The 19,001-nt window shown below is 30.5% G+C and overlaps 3 protein-coding genes across 14 annotated transcripts in view; 2 read left to right on the forward strand and 1 right to left on the reverse strand.

Moving 5' to 3' along the window:
• Positions 1-360: 360 nt before the first annotated feature.
• Positions 361-4,213, reverse strand: LOC105210297 (ADP-ribosylation factor-like protein 6). Of its 3 annotated transcripts, XM_011181146.3 has the most exons (6): positions 3,877-4,213; positions 3,683-3,811; positions 3,242-3,370; positions 2,701-3,171; positions 798-2,644; positions 361-741 (listed from the first exon to the last, which is right to left on the reverse strand). In XM_011181146.3, the coding sequence occupies exons 1-4, from the start codon at positions 4,052-4,054 to the stop codon at positions 3,026-3,028; spliced, it is 582 nt and encodes a 193-aa protein (XP_011179448.1). In that variant the 5' UTR covers positions 4,055-4,213; the 3' UTR covers positions 361-741; positions 798-2,644; positions 2,701-3,025. The 3 variants fall into 3 exon arrangements, with proteins under 3 accessions (XP_011179448.1, XP_054090071.1, XP_054090070.1); XM_054234096.1 differs by lacking the exons at positions 3,242-3,370; positions 3,683-3,811; positions 3,877-4,213 and having other exon boundaries at positions 798-2,632; positions 2,701-2,925; XM_054234095.1 differs by lacking the exons at positions 3,242-3,370; positions 3,683-3,811; positions 3,877-4,213 and having other exon boundaries at positions 2,701-2,921.
• A 354-nt stretch (positions 4,214-4,567) lies between these two features.
• LOC105210299 (MAP/microtubule affinity-regulating kinase 3) overlaps positions 4,568-19,001 on the forward strand; it is a 55,293-nt gene continuing 40,859 nt past the window's right edge. For 6 of the 10 annotated variants that reach the window (XM_029039079.2, XM_054234068.1, XM_054234069.1 and 3 more), the window contains exon 1: positions 4,569-4,696. Coding sequence is in view for 1 of the 10 variants with exons in the window: in XM_029039083.2 (XP_028894916.1) it covers positions 8,014-8,736 (723 nt within the window). In the remaining 9 variants the exon portion in view is untranslated. Of the gene's footprint in view, positions 4,762-7,691; positions 8,737-19,001 lie in introns of all 10 variants that reach the window. The other 4 variants (XM_029039075.2, XM_029039076.2, XM_029039077.2 and 1 more) reach the window with 2 other exon arrangements.
• On the forward strand, positions 4,768-7,744 carry LOC105210300 (meiotic recombination protein W68). The gene is made up of 3 exons (XM_029039086.2): positions 4,768-4,925; positions 6,138-6,522; positions 6,587-7,744. The coding sequence occupies exons 2-3, from the start codon at positions 6,147-6,149 to the stop codon at positions 7,228-7,230; spliced, it is 1,020 nt and encodes a 339-aa protein (XP_028894919.1). The 5' UTR covers positions 4,768-4,925; positions 6,138-6,146; the 3' UTR covers positions 7,231-7,744.

Genomic DNA, 19,001 nt, shown 5'->3' on the forward strand with positions numbered 1-19,001 from the left:
AAAACAGGTAGCTTATCAGCAATAATATTTAATAATTCTGCATTTGTGGAAAATTCCTCCAACGTTTGGCACTGAGTGATACTTTGAATATCATTGAAATTGTTATACAGCACACGGGGTTCATCTCTTGTATAACCAAAACTAAACTTACGTAGTTTTAGATTGGAAAATATAGATTGCAAACTGAAATCATCCTCATAAAGAAAGTAATCTAATTTGAGTTCTGTTAAAAATTTCATGTTTGTAAATACATGCATATCTATGTGAGCGACTAAATTTATTTTATTTAGATTTGGAAACACTTTGGGAAGTACAAATAAGGCACTTTGTTCTACAATCTCTGCATCAGCTATTAGAGTATGTGTATTAGGAAACACGTAATTTCCCAAAATGGCCATATCATCACTTTCCAAGCAGCCCAGATCCAAATCTTCGATGTGATCATGTAAATGATATATCATCCATTTAAATGCTTTTTTATTGTTACCGTATCGACTCCATTTTTTGTATTTATGTTGCCAATATATATTTACCAAGTTGTTTAAACGCATACACACATGTTTTAATTGCACTTGATCATTTTGGCTTAATAATGTTATAATATGTAGAATACAATCATCGTTCAAATTCAGCATATTTTCGAGGACATGTAAGAACGGATTTTCATTATATTTACCTTTTTTGAAATTTAACATATACAAATAACAAACGAAGAGTTTTCAATTGCTATCAGTCCAATATCTGATACAAAAAATTAAATGATTAGGTAAACAAATATAAGTAATAAATCTACTCACTTGACTGTACAACTAATCGTTGTAGTACATTTTTAAAGTAATATTTAGTAATATTATTAAAAGTGGCCTGCTTAAACAATTTAGACTCGAAATTGAGGAAATATAAACAAATAAATATAATGTTTAGTTCAGTTTCAGTTATTAGTGATTACACCAGAAGAGTATCGAGTTTAAATTGTTCGATCTACCTAAATAACCAATGTTAATGTCATGACATTTCAAGCTAAAACTGATTTATTATAAAATATTAAATAGAGTTTTGAAGAATATATTATGCAGTAAGCTTATTTATTATGTGATAAAAAAAACCTGTGACAAAATCTAATTTAATAAGCATAACGAAAATATAAAGATTTAGCCATTTCTTTAACTATTACACACTGTAAAACAATCAGCTGTTTTGAATGGATTTATCGATTTAAGAAGTGCTGCCACTCTTTTCACAAACTAAAGTTTTTAGTGTACACAGTAAATTTAAATAATTATTATATTTATCAGTAATTATCATTTTTAAACATGTCATTCAGTTTAATTATAATTAAAGTAGTTTTTTGGTAACGCCATATTTTCCACCATTTTTTAATTCAGTAAAGTGATTGTAAAGAGTTTATAAACTTCGTAATCCAAGTCGTTACCTAGATTCTGTTTCAAAAATTTAAAATTTAGTATATCTTGAAATTGTTTCAGTTCCTTTAAATTCTTGGACACATATTTCGTTGTATCTTCTTCGATACACATCACTTCCAAAACTCTTCTCCGACTTCTGAATAAGAAATGAAGTTCATGCAGATTAACATAACCACTGGTAACCCAATCCAGAGGAAATCCTACTGTTTGGAGATTTACGCAATCGTTAATGAATTCCATCAACTCAAAACTTTGTTCTCCGATTCTCGAAACATGTTGTTCACTTGGAGCAGTCGCCAATGTTTTTTTATTAAAAACTATCCATTCATGTATGCTCTCTAACTGTGTTTTGGTTGCTTTAAATTGATCTAAGATTAGATCCGACATTGTCCATTTTCTCAAATTTGGCATATATTTTAATGTATACATTGGGAAGCCGGTGTGTATATATTGACTATTTAGTGCGCAAATGTTGCTACCAAAATTTTCAACAATTTTATCAAATACGTAATAATCCTCGGATGTTCCACTCATATAAGCGAAACAGCCAAGTACACGTAATTTCGGCAAACATTTCAATTGTTCGATTATTGTTTTCAGAATGCTTTCATTCAATATTACTTCTTGCAATGACGAGCAACATACAATTGTTTCGATATCACTCCGTGTGTACTCAATATATGAACGTTCACAATAACTGAATATAAATTTTACTAATTTCAATTGTTGAAATAACGATTTAAAATCTAAAGTGCAACTACATCTCCTTGGATGTAGTTCTAGATCCGTTAAGTTCTCACAAGTCTTAAAATCCAACCACATATTTGTTTGTAACTTAAGTTTCACAAGTCGAGGAAATCCAATACTTAGAACTTTCGTAGCAGCATACTCAGTTAATTTACCGTTATTGTTTGAGATGTTTACAGTCAAATCATAAACATTTGGAAAACAAGTACTCGAAAGCAATTGCATTTCGCGTGAGCTCAAATAATCCACATCCAGTACTTGAACTATTTCGCGGAGCTGAAAGATAAGCCAGGCATATTCAGCTCTCTGTCCAACAGCATTTTTTCGTGACCATTTCTTATATTTCAGGCGCCAATGTAGTTTTACAAGTTCTTTAAATCTTTGACAAGTGTATTTCAAATTTGTCTGGTCACACCAATTCAATTCAGTAATAATTAAAGTCAAGCAATCATCATTAAGATCTAGAATGGAAACTTAAGAAGAATAATAAGTGCCTAACGAAATTTAATTATAATATAATATAAATTACTGTTATATGCCATATCGTTTCAGTATCGGAACTTTACGTATCAGAGAATTGCAGAAACTACATGTACGATTACTTTCACTTTTTAAAGAAACTATGTAGGCAAGCACTCGAAATTGTTTTAAAGCATTACTTTGCTGTTATTCAATTTTGTTTTGCAATTCAAATGAGTCTCGTAAATACTGCAGAGTTCTGTTATATAGTGCATTATAGGGGTTTCCAATTTTCCAACAAGCAATAACAAATTTATTTCAGCTTTAGTATTCTAAATAAGGTTTTTACACAGTCATTATAGTTGTAATATTAGTTAATGATTGTTACAATTTAATTAGCGCTTCAGCTTTTTATTATTAGAATTCATGGATTTAATTTGCTGTACTAACCAATGAACACCATCTTCTAGGCCTTCGCCAGTAACGGCATTGCTGGGTGTTATATGCCAAGGTTTATCCTCAATATTGTGTAACCCTAATGCTAATTGTAAAAAAAATAATAATTAAAAAATAAAATTGTAACAATATATTAATTTATTTGAATTTATTACCAGCTGCTATTTTCACACTCGATAAAGAATCCTCACAGTCCACTTTATTATTATACAACAGTATGGGTATACTTCTATTAACCAAATCGGGATGTTGTAAAAGTGTGTCCAGTTCATCTCGCACCACAACTTGAAAAGGCAGAGATTTAAGAAATTATTGAGGTAAGATTTAATTTTCTACTTGGTTATCATAATATCTCTAAGGATTTTATTCACAATAACTTCTCAATAATTTATTTCATCATATAACACATCATGATCGAAAACGGTTTAAAAAAACGAACCGTTGCTGCTCTGCTAAATTTAAAATAACATGGTTACCCTCAAATTAAAACAGAATCTGATATTTTAATTTTTTATATGCATATAAATCATTGAACCGTGTAAACAAGTTTAAAAGTGATTCGTGTTCACTTACATAGCGAATTTTAAGAAACCTACCCAATCTCATGCGATCACTTGAGTCAATAACGTATATAATGCCTTGGCAATTTTTAAAATGATGTTCCCATAAGCTTCTGTAACGCCATGCACCAGATGTATCCACCATTGTGAATAAGACACCTTCACCTTTTTTAAATATATACCATTAGCAGCTATATTCTATATTTTAAATAAATATTTGAGTAAACTACTTCTTATTTGCTCCAAGGAAAATCCCACTGTTGGAACTGTGATTGCAGCTTGCTCTTGTGGCGATTTAAAGTGGTTTATTATGGTTGATTTACCACTATTGTTTAAGCCAATGACAAGTATTGTAACTTTCTCAGATTTATTTTTAAAAAATGTTGAAATCTTTTTAAACATGCCCATTTTTAATATCTCTATATATTTTTTATTATTTTATTTGCTATTAATGCATTTACTTATACTTCTGAGTTATTTTGGTAAAACAAATTGCGTTACTATGGCAATTATGACATGATATGAGCTCGTCAACATTGCCAGAATTATGTTACAGAAAAATTAAATATTTGTTTTATAATTTTGTTTATAACTTTCATAAATTGCAAAAAAAATAATTACTTTTATGATAGTATTATTACCTTATTTATTTCAAATTACGTGATATGCATTAGTTTTACAAAACTAATTGTTTTAAGAATCGGTTATTGACATTGGAATTTTACATATTTAAACTTGTGAAAGTTTTGACAAGCATATTGCAAATAATAATAAATATTAAATTAACATATTTAAAATGCAAACCTCTGTATTTCTTGCATTAAATTTATTTAAATAATCGCTAATTTTTCACAAACAAATTGTGTTGCCAGATGTTTTAACTCAATTGGCATAAATCTCAATAGGTGGCAGGCCGCTCATATGCTATTGACGTCGTTGCGACGAATACCTGAATTTAAAGATGGCGACCATCTTTTCGCTCGTGTGAGTGCCATTCGTACGTATATCTACAAAATTTGGGAAGATCCTGCAGACTGCAGTAATTTTAAAGTGAAGTAAAATAGTTTTTTTTGCAGATTAAATTAAATAAATAAGTAATTGAAAATACCAGAAAGGTGTGTATCGCGAAATTTTGTTAATAATATATTTGAACTGGTGTTAACAATACAAAAAACTGTATAAAGAAAAGTGCATATAAATTTTGTGTGGCTAAGGTGTGGAAGTTGGTAAATTTTCATTCGGGACGTTCGCTAATGACCCGTGGCATATATTTCATATTGTAAGTGTTCGCGTGTGAAAATAAATCTATAATTTACGTATTGTCATATTTATTTCCTGGGCAATTGTTATAAAAATAAAATCCATTTAAGAACGGGCAAAATCGAGAGAAAAAAACCTGCAGATACATCATATGTATAAGTAAAAGAGGAAGAAGATATCGCGTCGAAGTTCGTGTGACGTCGACTTCAATGCTTCTGAGTCGGCCTTGATACTGCAGCGGTGTGTTGATGTATCCGATCCGTACGAAGCATCAGAGTCTTATGTTCAAAGAGAAATCCACAAATTTTATAACTCTTGCACTGGCTGTTTTCAAGTATAGTTGTAGTCAATATTAAAATCCAATTTTAAAATTATTAATAATTAAAATTGGAAATTGGGAATATGAAATAAAAATTAAATTATGTAAATGGTAAGTGAAGGAGGAAGGGCGTAATAAAAATAATCGATAATATGAGGGCAGCCCTATACTTATATCTATAATTTTAATACAAAAATTAGAGAATAATAATCATATCTTAGGTTTTCCAACAATGTACTAATTATGAATGAGTTTAGCTATGTTTATATGTGCCTACAAATTATTCACTACATTTTATTAACTTCAACTTATTGTACTGTTTGCGAATAGTCTAATTTAACTTTGGAATATTTTGAAAAAATTTAGATTAAAAGAAATGTCGAAAACCTAGGTTGAACGAACATTTTTTATGCGAATATTGGGATATATGTAGGTAAGGCGTGTATACACGAATACACATTTTTCCTTAACGTATTTGGTGAAAAAGTAGGGAAACATATTAACTAGGTTTCTTTGTCTTAACATAAAAAGAAATGGAAACGCAAGCAAATCAAAACGGTAAAAAAGAAAGAAGGTCAAATTGTTATTGGAAAACTAGTTTATTGTTGATACCTAAAGCAGGGATGAATAACAAACACACAAAGCAATTCGCACAGTAAAGTTTATATTTGTTTTAATTATTGACTTCATAATTACTTAATGAAGAACACAAATGTGTACAACAAAGTAAATGTATGTATTTATGAATTTTTTACGAAAAATGTAAAAATAATTTATATCAATTTTATTGTTAAGCTGAAATGGTCTATTTTATGGATATTGATACAAATGTTTATATTTTATATATTAACATAAATTAATTATTTTTGATTCGTATTTTTTAATTTTTTTTTCTTTTTTACCCATATTAAGAATTCTGGAATGAAGCACTTGATTTTGGTAAATAATATTGAAAAAATTGTCATTATTTTTTTGGAGAATCTAATTTCGTGCCGTAGAGGAATATGTAAAATTCGTTGTCGTAAAAATGTGCGCTCTATGACACTGCTTGAACGCGTTGCGTCGTGCAAAATGGCACATTTTCAACGTTCTTCATTATGCTTTTATTTACTCATGGAAGTACATAACTCACTTTTGGCCGGTGACAAATGTTCACTAAGAGAACTTTTTTACAAGGATCCGGCCAATAATTGCAAAACTATCAATATTTATAACAGTTTAAAAGATGTATGTGAACTTTTACGAACAACACCATGGAGTTTGGGCATCTCCGCATCTGGAAAGGGGTTAATTGCAGGTTTCATTTATTAAATAGTTGTTGATAAAATAGTTTTTGATATATTAATATTTTGTTTTCTTAGGTTCAATACGTTTGCTTTTGATAAACGGTGACATGATTGACTGTTATACACATGCTGGTGCTGTTTTATTACCCCAAGAGCATAATGCAATCAAACGTTTGGAAACAAATGCATCATTTGTACTAATTGTTGAAAAAGATACAATCTTTTCAAAATTAATCTCACAAAGAATATTCGAAACTATAGGAAAAGATATAATTTTGATTACCGCCAAAGGTTACCCCGATTTATGTACGCGTCATATTGTACAACGACTTTCTGTTGAGCATAAACTACCAATCTATGCACTGTTCGATGCGGATCCATTTGGTATCGAAATCTTGTTAATCTATCAATTTGGTTCACGTAAAATGTCATATGACATTTCAAAATATTTAATTTGCCCAAGTATCCAATGGTTAGGTATACATCCAACTGAAATGAATATGTTTAATTTTTCAAGTGTGTCACTAAACGCATGCGATAATCGAAAACTGCAAAAAATATTACATTACAATTATTTAAAACCGGCCATACGTGTAGAATTGCAATTAATGCAAATTTTGCAAAGGAAAGTCCATATCGATGAATTACATTGTATGACACAAAAATTTCTCATTAATGATTACGTACCGAATAAGATAAAACGCAATCTTACCATTTGAGTGCATATGGCATAAGTATTATCTATAGTATACTATTTGAAGTGAAACAATAAATATTTTTTTTATTTATTATTTATTTAGCTTATTGATTTTATTACGCTTAATGTAAAAATATATTTAAGGTAGGCAATTCTTTGTGTTGTATATAGGGCTTGTTGTTCTAATTTAATACAATTGTTATTCATTTGTTGGATTTTGAAATTGTCGCCCGTAAATTGATAACAAAAACAAAAAAAAAAAACAATTAAGGAATAAGTGCGTGTAAAATGTCGATTATTCTATTCCTGACTACGGCCGCAAATAAACATAATATTCGTTAACAATTTGTGCCCAAAAACATCTTAGCCACAATTTAAAAAGTGTTCATTTTCATTGAAAACAGATCTATTATAATATATTTTATCAAATATATATTTCAACTATTGTATCTTATTAAATTAACACATGCATATCTCTTACAGATGGTCGTTAAATTTATGTAGTGATATTGCAGCTAAGGCTTGGTGAACATCTATATGTAAAATTCAACATTTTTGGTGTTCACTGATGCCAAAAACTAAACAACGTATAAAGACTGTTGGTACAGCGTGAGGAGCGAGAGAGAGAGAGAGAGTTAGTTATAGCAGCGATAGTAAAACAAAAAACATATTGGTGACGACGAATACACATCCATAAAATACACTTACAAGACGGACGGAAGTGCAAGCCAAGCGTCTAAGCAAATTTTAACCATTTTTTCGTCTTGTGTTAGTTTAAGCTTAAGTTGGCGTTGTTTGATATAAAATGTCAGCTACAATGCGAGCGACATTACAAACAGTTCCTGAATCCCTACCAACCGAACATGTGTCCTCCACAACGGCGGATGCGGCTGCGGTACCGTCAAACACCCCAACGACAAATTCTTTAACGGCCACTACCTTAAATACTACGCAACAGCAGCAGCAACAACAATACAATAATAGTACCATTAATAGTTCAGTGCATTCAGTCAAGGACCAACAACATGACTCGGCAAATGCCAACATTATTGCACTGCCACAAACTACAACAAGCAGTGTTGTTGTTGCCACAACAACAACAGCAACTACACCAATTGTTGCGAGTAATGTTCCAACCAATACGACCGTAAATACAACAACCCAATCGCAACAACAACAGCAGCAGCAACAACAGCAAACACAACAACAACCGCAGCAGCAGCAACAGCAACAACCCCAACAACAACAACACAGTCATCAACACCAACATCAGCATCACCATCATTTAGTGAATAATGCGACAACAACAGATAGTGGTGGACGCTTGCCACCAAATAATACGTCTACAAATGCGGCGGTTATAAATCACCATCAACATCACACCACTGGCATAACAAGTGTCGGCGGCGGCGGTGGTGGTGGTGGCGGTAGTGGTGTTGGTGTTGCACCGCTGCCCGTTGTGAATAAAAATATTTTGGCTTCACACTCGAATTCGGCGTCGATGAAACAGCGAACCTCTTCAGCTAAGGTAAGTGGGCTTTTTGTTGTTGTTAATTACATACACATACACACAAATGTTTGTAAACATACCTACTCTATCTGTTACCAGTTACACATTACATATAACGACATCCGTCATTCCACGTAGATGTTGCTTAGATTTCATTGTGAGAATTTTTTTTTTTCAAAATTCCTGTAGTGATAATGATTTTTATCGCTCATACATCTAAGCATCATACCCCAAAAATAGTTGCGTATTTAAATCGATAATTCCTGCAATACTTACAATAAATACATGCCATTGCTACGTAAATATGTACGTGCATATACTATATGCAATTGTATATAAGTTTATGCATAACTGTGATTTTTTGTCTCGAAACAGTAATTTGTATACTTTCCTTCAAAGAATTGTAAAAAAATATATTTTTAATAATTGAATGAATGAAGCATTTTTTAATTAAATAAAAAAAATTAATAATAAAAAAATTAAAAATAAAAAAATCAATAATAAAAAAAATAATAATAAAAAAAATAATAATAAAAAAATTTATATTAAAAAAAATTTAAGAATTAAAAAAATTAATAATAAAAAAATCAATAATAAAAAAATTAATAATAAAAAAAAATTTTAAAAATTAAGAAGCAAAAAAATTAATAATAAAAAAATCAATAATAAAAAAAATTAATAATAAAAAAGATAATGATTAAAAAAATTAATATTAAAAAACAATTAATAATAATGAAAAAATTTAATAATATCTAATAAAAAAATTAATAATACAAAAAAAATAATAAAAAAAAAAATAATAAAAAAATAATAATAATAAAAAAAAATTAGTAATAAAAAAATTAATAATAAAAAAAATTAAAAATAAAAAAATCAATAATAAAAAAATTAAGAATTAAAAAAAATAAATAAAAAAATAATAATTAAAAAAATTAATAATAATAAAAAAACTTATTAATAAAAAAATTAATAATAAAAAAATAATAATAATAATAATAATAATGAGAAATAATAATTTAAAAATTACCTTATTTAGTGTTTCGTTAGTGCAAATTTTAAAATAAATTAAATTTTTGTCTGCCTTTCACAGTTATGCATGTGTTTATGTACAACTGTATGTATGTACATGCGTACATATGTATATATGTATGTATGTTGGAATTATGCGTTTTTTTCCTTTTTGTAAAAAATGTGTTGGTTTAGTAGTGTCAGTTGCATTTACCATATATTATACTCTTACAAATTCGTTGTTTTCTATATAGTTGTACTGTGTACGCTTCCATATGTAATTTCTTGAAAGTGATTCGCCAAAAAATGGGTAACGGTTTAATACAAAAAAAAAAAAGTATTCCATTTCAAAAGTGTGCCGCCCTACCAGTTCATGCCCAAAATTATAAAATTAGAAACGAATTCCTATTTTTAAACTCATTTAATACATGCTTATAAAAATCAAAACTGTGTTTGTATGTAAAATTTTGTTTGTAATGTGCTTACGATTATCAGGTGATTGGGTATACATGACGAGTTATTTAAATAATAAGAAAACCAAAAAAAAAAACAGCAAATCTAGCAAATGCAGATTTTGATAAGATATTTACTAAGCAGCTGCGCTGTATGATGATTAAATACATAAGTGCAATGACAAAAGAAACGCATGCAAATCACGTTGGGTGAGTGAACTTTACCTGTAATACAATATGAGACAAAAGTACTTCCTAGTACTATTTAAAGCGTAGATCATGCGACCAAAAGAAATTAAAAAAAAAATTAAATTAATGCAAACAAGTTGTAGCGTTGATTTTAGAATGTGTGCCGTGAATTTAGTTACAGATAAAGAATCGCAAAAACAACTGATAAAAAGGTTTATTTTTTGTATGTATGTTTGTATATACAGAACATAGTAAACAAAAACAATTTCAGATTTTTAAATGTACCAAACACTGTACAAAAAGTTGTTATATACTTCTTCCTTGCATTAGAATATATGTACCAACTAAAGCTCTTGATATTCGACTAATCGACTAACCGGATAGGACATTATTCGAATCATAATATTCGGTTTGCAGTATTCGGATAATCGTAAGTCGTCGACTATACGATTAACCGCCCATTTTCGCCCAATGGTTACAAACGGAATATTCGAATTTTGGGTTTTCAGTTTATTCGAATAATTTTAACTGTACTACTTATTCAATGTTCGAAAATTATATTTATATTTATGAGTATATTACTTAATATTAAAATAGCTCATTGTATTGTTTTTGTTAGTAGAAAAAAGTAACATATCAACACTGCTGAAGTGATAACTTTTGAAAGCTAAGTATGCTTAAAATCAAAAATTATGTTAAACGAAAAGACATTGTCTCAAGAACAATTGCGTTTCAATGTACTTGAACCTAATCTAACAACATGTAATAAAACTGAAATTAGATTCAAATCTAACCAATAACTGCAATTTTTGAAAATTTTGCTTTCCGAAAAAAGTTGTTCTAGCATACGAATTCTCCGTACGTTCAAATTACTGTCTTCTTTAAACTAATCTTTGTATTTATTTGTACTAATTATCCTTAACAGTTTTTAATAATATGTGACCTGGTCTACGAAAAGGGAGCTAACGTGCGAAAACTAGTTTTCTGGGAAACAGCTGTTAAAAATAAAAGCATCTCATCTTCCATCCGAATCAACTAAAAAGTGAAAATTGATTTTTTGACACCTAAGCCCCCTTTCCGTAGACCAGGTCACATATAGAAATGTCACATTTTCAATACTTTGGCATTCTACTTTTCGCAAAAGTTTTTTTTTTTTTCATTTGCTATGCTCAACTGAATTTTCTATAATTTCGATTTTTAAAGTCGCGATATTTAAAATCTCTACATATGCAATCCATGCGAACCTTTTTGGATGTTCCGGTAAAGTTTCAACGCCAGTTAACAGTTGTTTGTGTCATGGCGCCAGTGTTATAAGAAATTTCTTAAACCACAAAACATATCTACATAATACTAGAAAAATATCTGTATATATTTTTAGATGCAAACATGCTGTTAAAATGTATTATGTACATACAAGTATTTATGAATACTGTGCAGCAGAGCTGTTTTAAATTATATTAAATAACATGACAATATTAAATTATCCTAATATGTCATAAGAAGGGCATGCAAATTGTTGAATAAGTTATACTACATGGGTACATATATATACATATGTGTATACGAAGCAACAGATTTACAGCCACGAGAAACATCTTCAGAAATTTACTCTACAAATATACATATGTACATACATGTATACGTTCTCGGATAATAAATACAAGATAAGATAAGGAAAGGTAGAGAGCGTACTTCAAAGCAATTGTCACGAGCATATGTACATATGTACTTACATGTACGTATGTATGTATGTATGCACATAGTGGCAAAAAGAACAACAAATAAAAAACAACTACACAAAGGGTTGGATTACATTAAATGACGCAAATTAATACGTATATGATTGCTTTGTGTCCACTTGGGGTAATTTAGTTACTGCAAGTATCCTGTGTTTGTTTAGCATATTCAGTTGAGTTAAACCCATTTGTGTTGCAAATTATAATTACAACTAACTATTATCATATTTAATTTATAGCTTTCAATTATGCAGTGCATTCAAAATATAATTTGAAGAATTTTGTTATAAAAGTCTCCAAAAATTGTTTGTTAATTTTCAAACTTTCAGGCAACAATTTGGAAATGTTATAATCCACCGTTTTCATATCGAAATATTTGTTTTTCTGTAATTCGAAATTCGTTATTAGTACGAGGGTTGCTATATATATTTCTGACCTAATAATGAAACTAGGAATATTTATCAACGAAAATGGTTTTATTGTTTTTCAAAATATTCTCAATCAAGATTTATACACTTTTGCATGCGCTCAAACCAATTTTCGAAGCACTTTTTTTGAGCCTTTTTTTGAGCGATTGTCAAATTGTGCGGGATCCAACGAGAACAAACCTTTTTTACGGCCAGGTGTTCATGCAATATCGAATGTATGCTGGTGGGAGAAATGCATAGTCATGCCTCTATCTGAAGGTATGTTACATGACGGTCTTGCATTATCAGTTCTAGTACGGCATCGATGTTTTCTGGCACAACGGCTGTTTTTGGACGACCTTCACGGAATTCGTCTTTGAGCGAGCGTCGGCCACGATTGAATTCGTTGTACCAGTTTTCCACAGTGCTATAGGATGGTGCTTCATAGCCATACAAAGATTTTAGTTCATCGATGCACTCTTGTCGCGATAATCCACGTCGAAAGTTGTGAAAAATGATCGCACGAAAATGTTCACGAGTTAATTCCATTTTTTGGCCGAGATGAATTTTTTAATTCCCTGTAAATAAAACAATTCACGATTAAATGACAAAACGGTCTAAGTGATGTTATGCTAAAAAATGTCAAACTTTCCAATGAAAATGTCAGATTGCACCTGGCAACACTTAGTGTTGCCTAAGCCAGAAATATATATAGCAACCCTCGTACTTAGTTTAATCCAAATTTGGTTTCGAGTCTTTTTATTCTGTTCTGAAGCGGGATTGCTCGCATATACTTTAGACTTTATATATCCCCACAGAAAAAAGGCTAACGGTGTAATAACACACAATCTTGGTGGCCAATCGACTAGCCCAAAACGTGACATTATCTGCTCACCAAAGTGTTCTCTCAATATATCCATTGTTTGATGCGATGTGTGGGATATGACGCCGTCTTGTCGTTGCCAAATGTTGCCGAAATCACGAGCAGCAATTTCAGGCATAAAATAGTCGGTTATCATGGCGCGATATCGGTCGCCTTTCACGATTACATTCTCACCGGCATCATTTCTGAAGAAATATGGACCGATGATTCCACCGGCCCACAAACCACACCAAACCATTATATTTTCTGTATGAAATGGCAGCTCTTGAATCTCTTCAGGTTGCTCTTCGTCCCAAATGCGGCAATATTGCTTCTTTACATACCCATTGAGCTAGAAATGGGGATAATCGCTGAACAGAATTTGGCTCGAAATCGTCGGATCTTCAGAACGTGAATTTTCGTTATAAAGTTGAACAATTTGTTAAGGTTGTTCTGGCGTAAGTCTTTTCATGATGAAATGCCAAACAATACTCAACAAAATTTACATCACAGCTTGACACGACTCAAGGTCTAGACCCAATGCTGGCTGGCTTTACTTGCTTTCGTTGACTTTGTGTACTTTGAATGCTTGTATGACCAAATGAGCGCTTTGAACGCTTTCAAAATAATGTCACAATCACTGTTGCCACACACTTAATTCTTTGTAAATCAAAAAGTCAATCAAAACTTGGTAATAGTTTCATGTTAAATGTTATATTATTATAAACTCTTTGTAAATTTCTACATACATATATCAAATATTTTAAATATTCTACATTTTAACTATTTGTACTGGCAAACGCATATGTGATAAATATTTGCGTGTCAATGTAGCATCAAAAAAAAATTACTGAAATTGGTACATTTCGCCCAAACTGATAACTCTAGTTACAATATCAAATGTCAAAAGCCCCATAAGCGCTGCCAAATAGAGCATAGATCTATTCGTAACTTCAAGCGCTTGAAGCAAAGCTTCATTTGGTATCTTTTCATATGCTCTAGTATAGTTCTATTCAGTTTTGACGGTTCTCACAGCAAAGCAAGTAAAGCCAGCCAGCATTGGGTCTGGACCTTCAAGCGTGAACTGTCAAAAAAAAAAGCCATTGATAAAAGCACCTCTACTTGGATGACCCGGTAGAAATTCTAACGATGCATTGCATTTCGATGTTTATTGAATTATTTGCTGTTTAAAGAAGTTGAAAAATATTTAAAACTGTTTTATCGAAACTTCAAAGTGTGACAACTGTTGAAATACAACCCCACAGTTTGGAAACCACAGAAAAATCTAAGAATTAATTTTTATTGAGATTTAATTTGTTTAATTTTCATTTTTTTATTTATTTTATTTAATAATTCTAGCAATAAAATCAAGTTGTTATATTTAAAACTGTTCTATCGAAACATAAAAGTTTGACTTGGCAGCAGTTAAAATACAACTCTGCAGTTTTGAACAATGAATATTTTAAGTTATTTTTTTCTTGAGATTTTCAATATTTTTTATTTTATTTTTATTTTTTTTTTTAATTTTTTATCCATTTTATTGATTAATCATGACAATTTAATCAAGTTGTTGAAATCCAATGCGCTTTATTTGCTGTTAAAATTTATGTTAAGCTTTGTTGTAAGCTCAAACATTTGGATATACGCGTACAAAAACGGTGTGCAACAAATTTGCCACCAAGTAAACAAACATACATATAAACATTTACATATGTATGTATAGGTGCTTGTGTATGTGCAATTGCGACTCGGTGCAAGTGTACCGAGCACGCAGCTTTGCAACGGCTGTGCAGTAGAAGCTTTTGGGCACAAAAATAATAATAAAAAGTTAAAAATTTCTAAGTATGCCACGTGCCCCATTTTTGGGCTACAAAACCAACCTACCTTACCTTAAATGCATACATACTTATGTACAGAAATATGTATATACTTTTGATTTTTTGGGAACATGTAATTATGTGTGTGTACATTCATACAAACATTACTGCTTAATTCTCACGATAAAAATAACTAAGACCACTCAAATAGAATTGTTCGATCTTGAACGGTTGTTGTAAGTTGCAAGTGCAAACATACTTATAAATCGACTTATATGTATGTATGTATGTATGTATGTAAATTCAATTATCCACATACATATATACATAAAGTAGTTATTTATTTTTCTATACACTTACAGGTATGTACATATATGTACATACGTACGCACGCTAATATGTTTACCAGTGTGTGTTACTACAGTGTTATCACATTTCCTTAGCCGCGTATATTTGCTTCTGTTGTCATTTTAACAAAGATAACGACAAAAGATAAATCACAAGATAAGATTTTTTAGACATTAGCATATATTATTATATACATATATGTAAATATGTATAGATGTATGTATGTGTATAAGCAATAGTGCTTCAAGCTATATAAATGCTTTCAAGCATATTAACTTAGATACAAATCATATACAAATTTGTATGTACCTTGTATGTATGTATGTATGCGTGTAGTGATTATTAGCTGGCGTAAGCAAAGCATAAGATAATGAAAAGTAAAGTGCTAAGTGCTATGTATGTATGTATGTATGTATATGAGTAACAGCACTCAGCAGTGTTTGGAAGCGTAAGAGAGAGGCCAAATCTCTACTGGACACATTGTGGATAGTTTAATTGTTGACATAGACCCGACCGACCATAGACCGACCGACACTCTCTTCAACACCACCACTGTTGTTGCTGTTCTATTTGTATTATTGTTATTGTTGTTATGAGAATATGAGCGCCTCAAGTACGCTAAGTGGAAAATTCAATACAAACACGATCGCCACTATATTGTTTATTTGATTACTTACATAAATGTGCTAAGTATATGTATACCTTTACTAGCTCAGCTAGTATGTACTTACACCTTTATACACAGACATGTGTATGTATGTACAAATGGCTAATAGTTGTTGTTTCTAAAATTAAGCGCAAGTTGTTGTTTTCTTTCTATTGTTTTTTGCAAATTGAGAGCAGCTTGTCACAGAGGTTATGCGGCAGCGCTTAAACCACCGCATACACACTCACACGCACCCCCACAAGTGGCTTTGGGTGCTTAAATTGGCAGAAGACCCTGTTGCGCCTGCATTTGAAAATAAAAACAAAGTAAAAATAAAAACTTAGTTGATTTTGAAATTGAAAAAAAAGTGTATAGCTTTAGCTGAAGATTGCACAAACACATGTGCGTTTGTGTGCTCACTTTTAAACGCATACATATAAACATTTAAACAAGCGCACATATACATCTACAAAAAAATATCCAGTAGTGTTGTGCACTTACTAAGCTCGGGTAGAGCATAACCCAGTAAAACAAATATTTTTGTTCGCTAAGTCATTGTTGATTATCAGAACACAGTGCGCTGACAGCTAGTTTGCCGAAAGCTAACAATTAACTACTGTTATTAGAAAATGAAAAAATAAATCGAAAAAAGATACGCCATCAACATATTCTTATTACATTATTATTGAGTTTCCAAAACTCATCAAATCTCACAAAACTATTTGCGATATTTTTTTCTTTTACAAAAACAACAACAGGATTGTTTATAAAGTGATCATTTGACAGCTAATAGCCTTTTCGCTTTAATTTGGCTAATATGTACTAATTAAGATTATAAGTGAGAAACCAATTTTTGCATTTCGCAAAGACGGAACGAATTTACAGCATGGTCAACAACCCGCAGAGTTGCATTTCACTTTCAACTCGATTTGTATTCGATTAAGAATTAATGTAGTAAAATAAGATGTTTCTTTTGTATGATAAATCGATTTAAATCAGCGCTTTAATCATGCAAATGCCGCTTAATTGATCCATTAACTCCTGTACGAAAACGCTGTTAGACGCTAAAGCAAACATTGACCTAAAACGAAAGTGTTTTTGAAGAACTTGCGTCATGTGATCTGAAATCATTAATTCCAATTAGCAAATTATTTCAATAAGTGAAATGTAATAGCCTTTTCACACAGCCAAATTAATTGGTTAATTAAAATTTGATTGAGCAACCAGTTTTTGCCCTTCACACTGCGGTCTACTCGATAACCGATCAGCTGTTATATATTTTTTTTTTGCTTTTCATGAGAAGTTGGTAAGATCCATCAGCTGATTGCTATTCTTAGCAGCGACATCTACCGTCTAAGCAATATTCTTGAAGTTATTGTTTAATTATTCTCGGGGCCTTTAACGCTCTAACTCTAACAGCTACGATTTTAAACGCGTTTTTCTCAAAACTACTTTTTTGAAGTCCGTGTTCACTGCCATTTGAAAACTACTCGACCGATTCATTTCAAACTTGGTACACATTGTCTTCACATAAAATACCTCCCCCCTAATTTTAGTAATTTTTTTTTTAACATTAAGGGTGTTTCCCACCCTGAAGATGACGGAAATTTTAGTCGAAAATAACGGTTCACACTTTAGATGGCCGCCAAAAATTTTTAAATAAAAAAACTAATAATCAGAGAACGTTGGGGGGAAGATTTGTTTAAAATTTAACTAAATTTTTATGGTTTTTCATTTTCGGATATTTTCCGGCCGAGTTACAGTGAACACCGCAAATTGTTTTTTTTTTCAAGACGTCCTACGGGAAGCTCTGTCACGGGCTAATCGTTTAATATTTTTGCATGAAATATTTACAGAACATAGTCAAAACTATGCTCAATGATGTATAGAAGGTTTGAATAAATTGCTTAATCGATATTTGAGATAAAAAATCACAAAAAAGTGTTTTTTTTTGCGCTGAAACCCAGACCCCTCCCTTAAATCTAACTAATAACATTTAGATATTTAATTTTAGGTGAACATCTATTGTGACAAATGAGCAAATCGAATTCTTGTTTTTTGTTCATTTACATAAAATTGTTAAAAGTTGTTGTCGTACAATTATTTATTACATCAAAGATTTAATCTGAGATTAGTATAAATATAAAATATATTAATATATTTAAATATTTCTTTATTTATTATTAACTATTTTTATGTTACATATTATTATATTAATATTTTTTTTATTATTTTATTTTTATTATTATTATTTTTTAATTATAATTTTATTAATATTTTATTTATATATTATTATTATTTTTACTACCATACTTTCAAATATACTAACCATTTATGGCGCATTAATTAGATTAAATGTTATTTTTATTTATTTTTTGTTGTTGTTGCTTACTGGAACATAACATACATAATAGAAAACTGAAAAAAAAAATAAAAAATATTACTAGTTATATACGAGTACATACAAATATACTTGTGTATTGTCTGTTGCTGATGACTTCTGACTTGTGGCTTGTGGCTCATATTTACACTTGTCTCAATCTAAATTAGTTTCCTCATCGAAGTGAGAGCTTTTCAACTCAACGTGCTCTTTTGTACATGTTTGAGAATTGCAAAATAAAAAAAAAAAAAACAAAACAAAAAAAAATGAAAATGAAAATGTCGAGAATTAAAAAATTTCTATTCAACAACACTGTGAACTGAACTGAGTAGTATATTGGGTCTTTGTGTGACTTAACTACCTTCTGCTTGCTTTAGCTTTGTGTGTGTGTGTATATATATGTCTGTATATGTGTGTGTGTTTGTGTGATTGTGAATG

Source organism: Zeugodacus cucurbitae, chromosome 6 (genome assembly GCF_028554725.1).
Source record: "Zeugodacus cucurbitae isolate PBARC_wt_2022May chromosome 6, idZeuCucr1.2, whole genome shotgun sequence".
Classification (NCBI taxonomy): domain Eukaryota; kingdom Metazoa; phylum Arthropoda; class Insecta; order Diptera; family Tephritidae; genus Zeugodacus; species Zeugodacus cucurbitae.

What these genes read in the sequence shown, in the direction of transcription:
- LOC105210300 (XM_029039086.2), top strand. Translation starts at nt 6,147, where the DNA reads ATGAAGCACTTGATTTTGGTAAATAATATTGAAAAAATTGTCATTATT. An exon ending in TGGAAAGGGGTTAATTGCAG is followed by an intron (nt 6,523 to 6,586) that starts GTTTCATTTATT and finishes TTGTTTTCTTAG; the next exon opens with GTTCAATACGTTTGCTTTTG.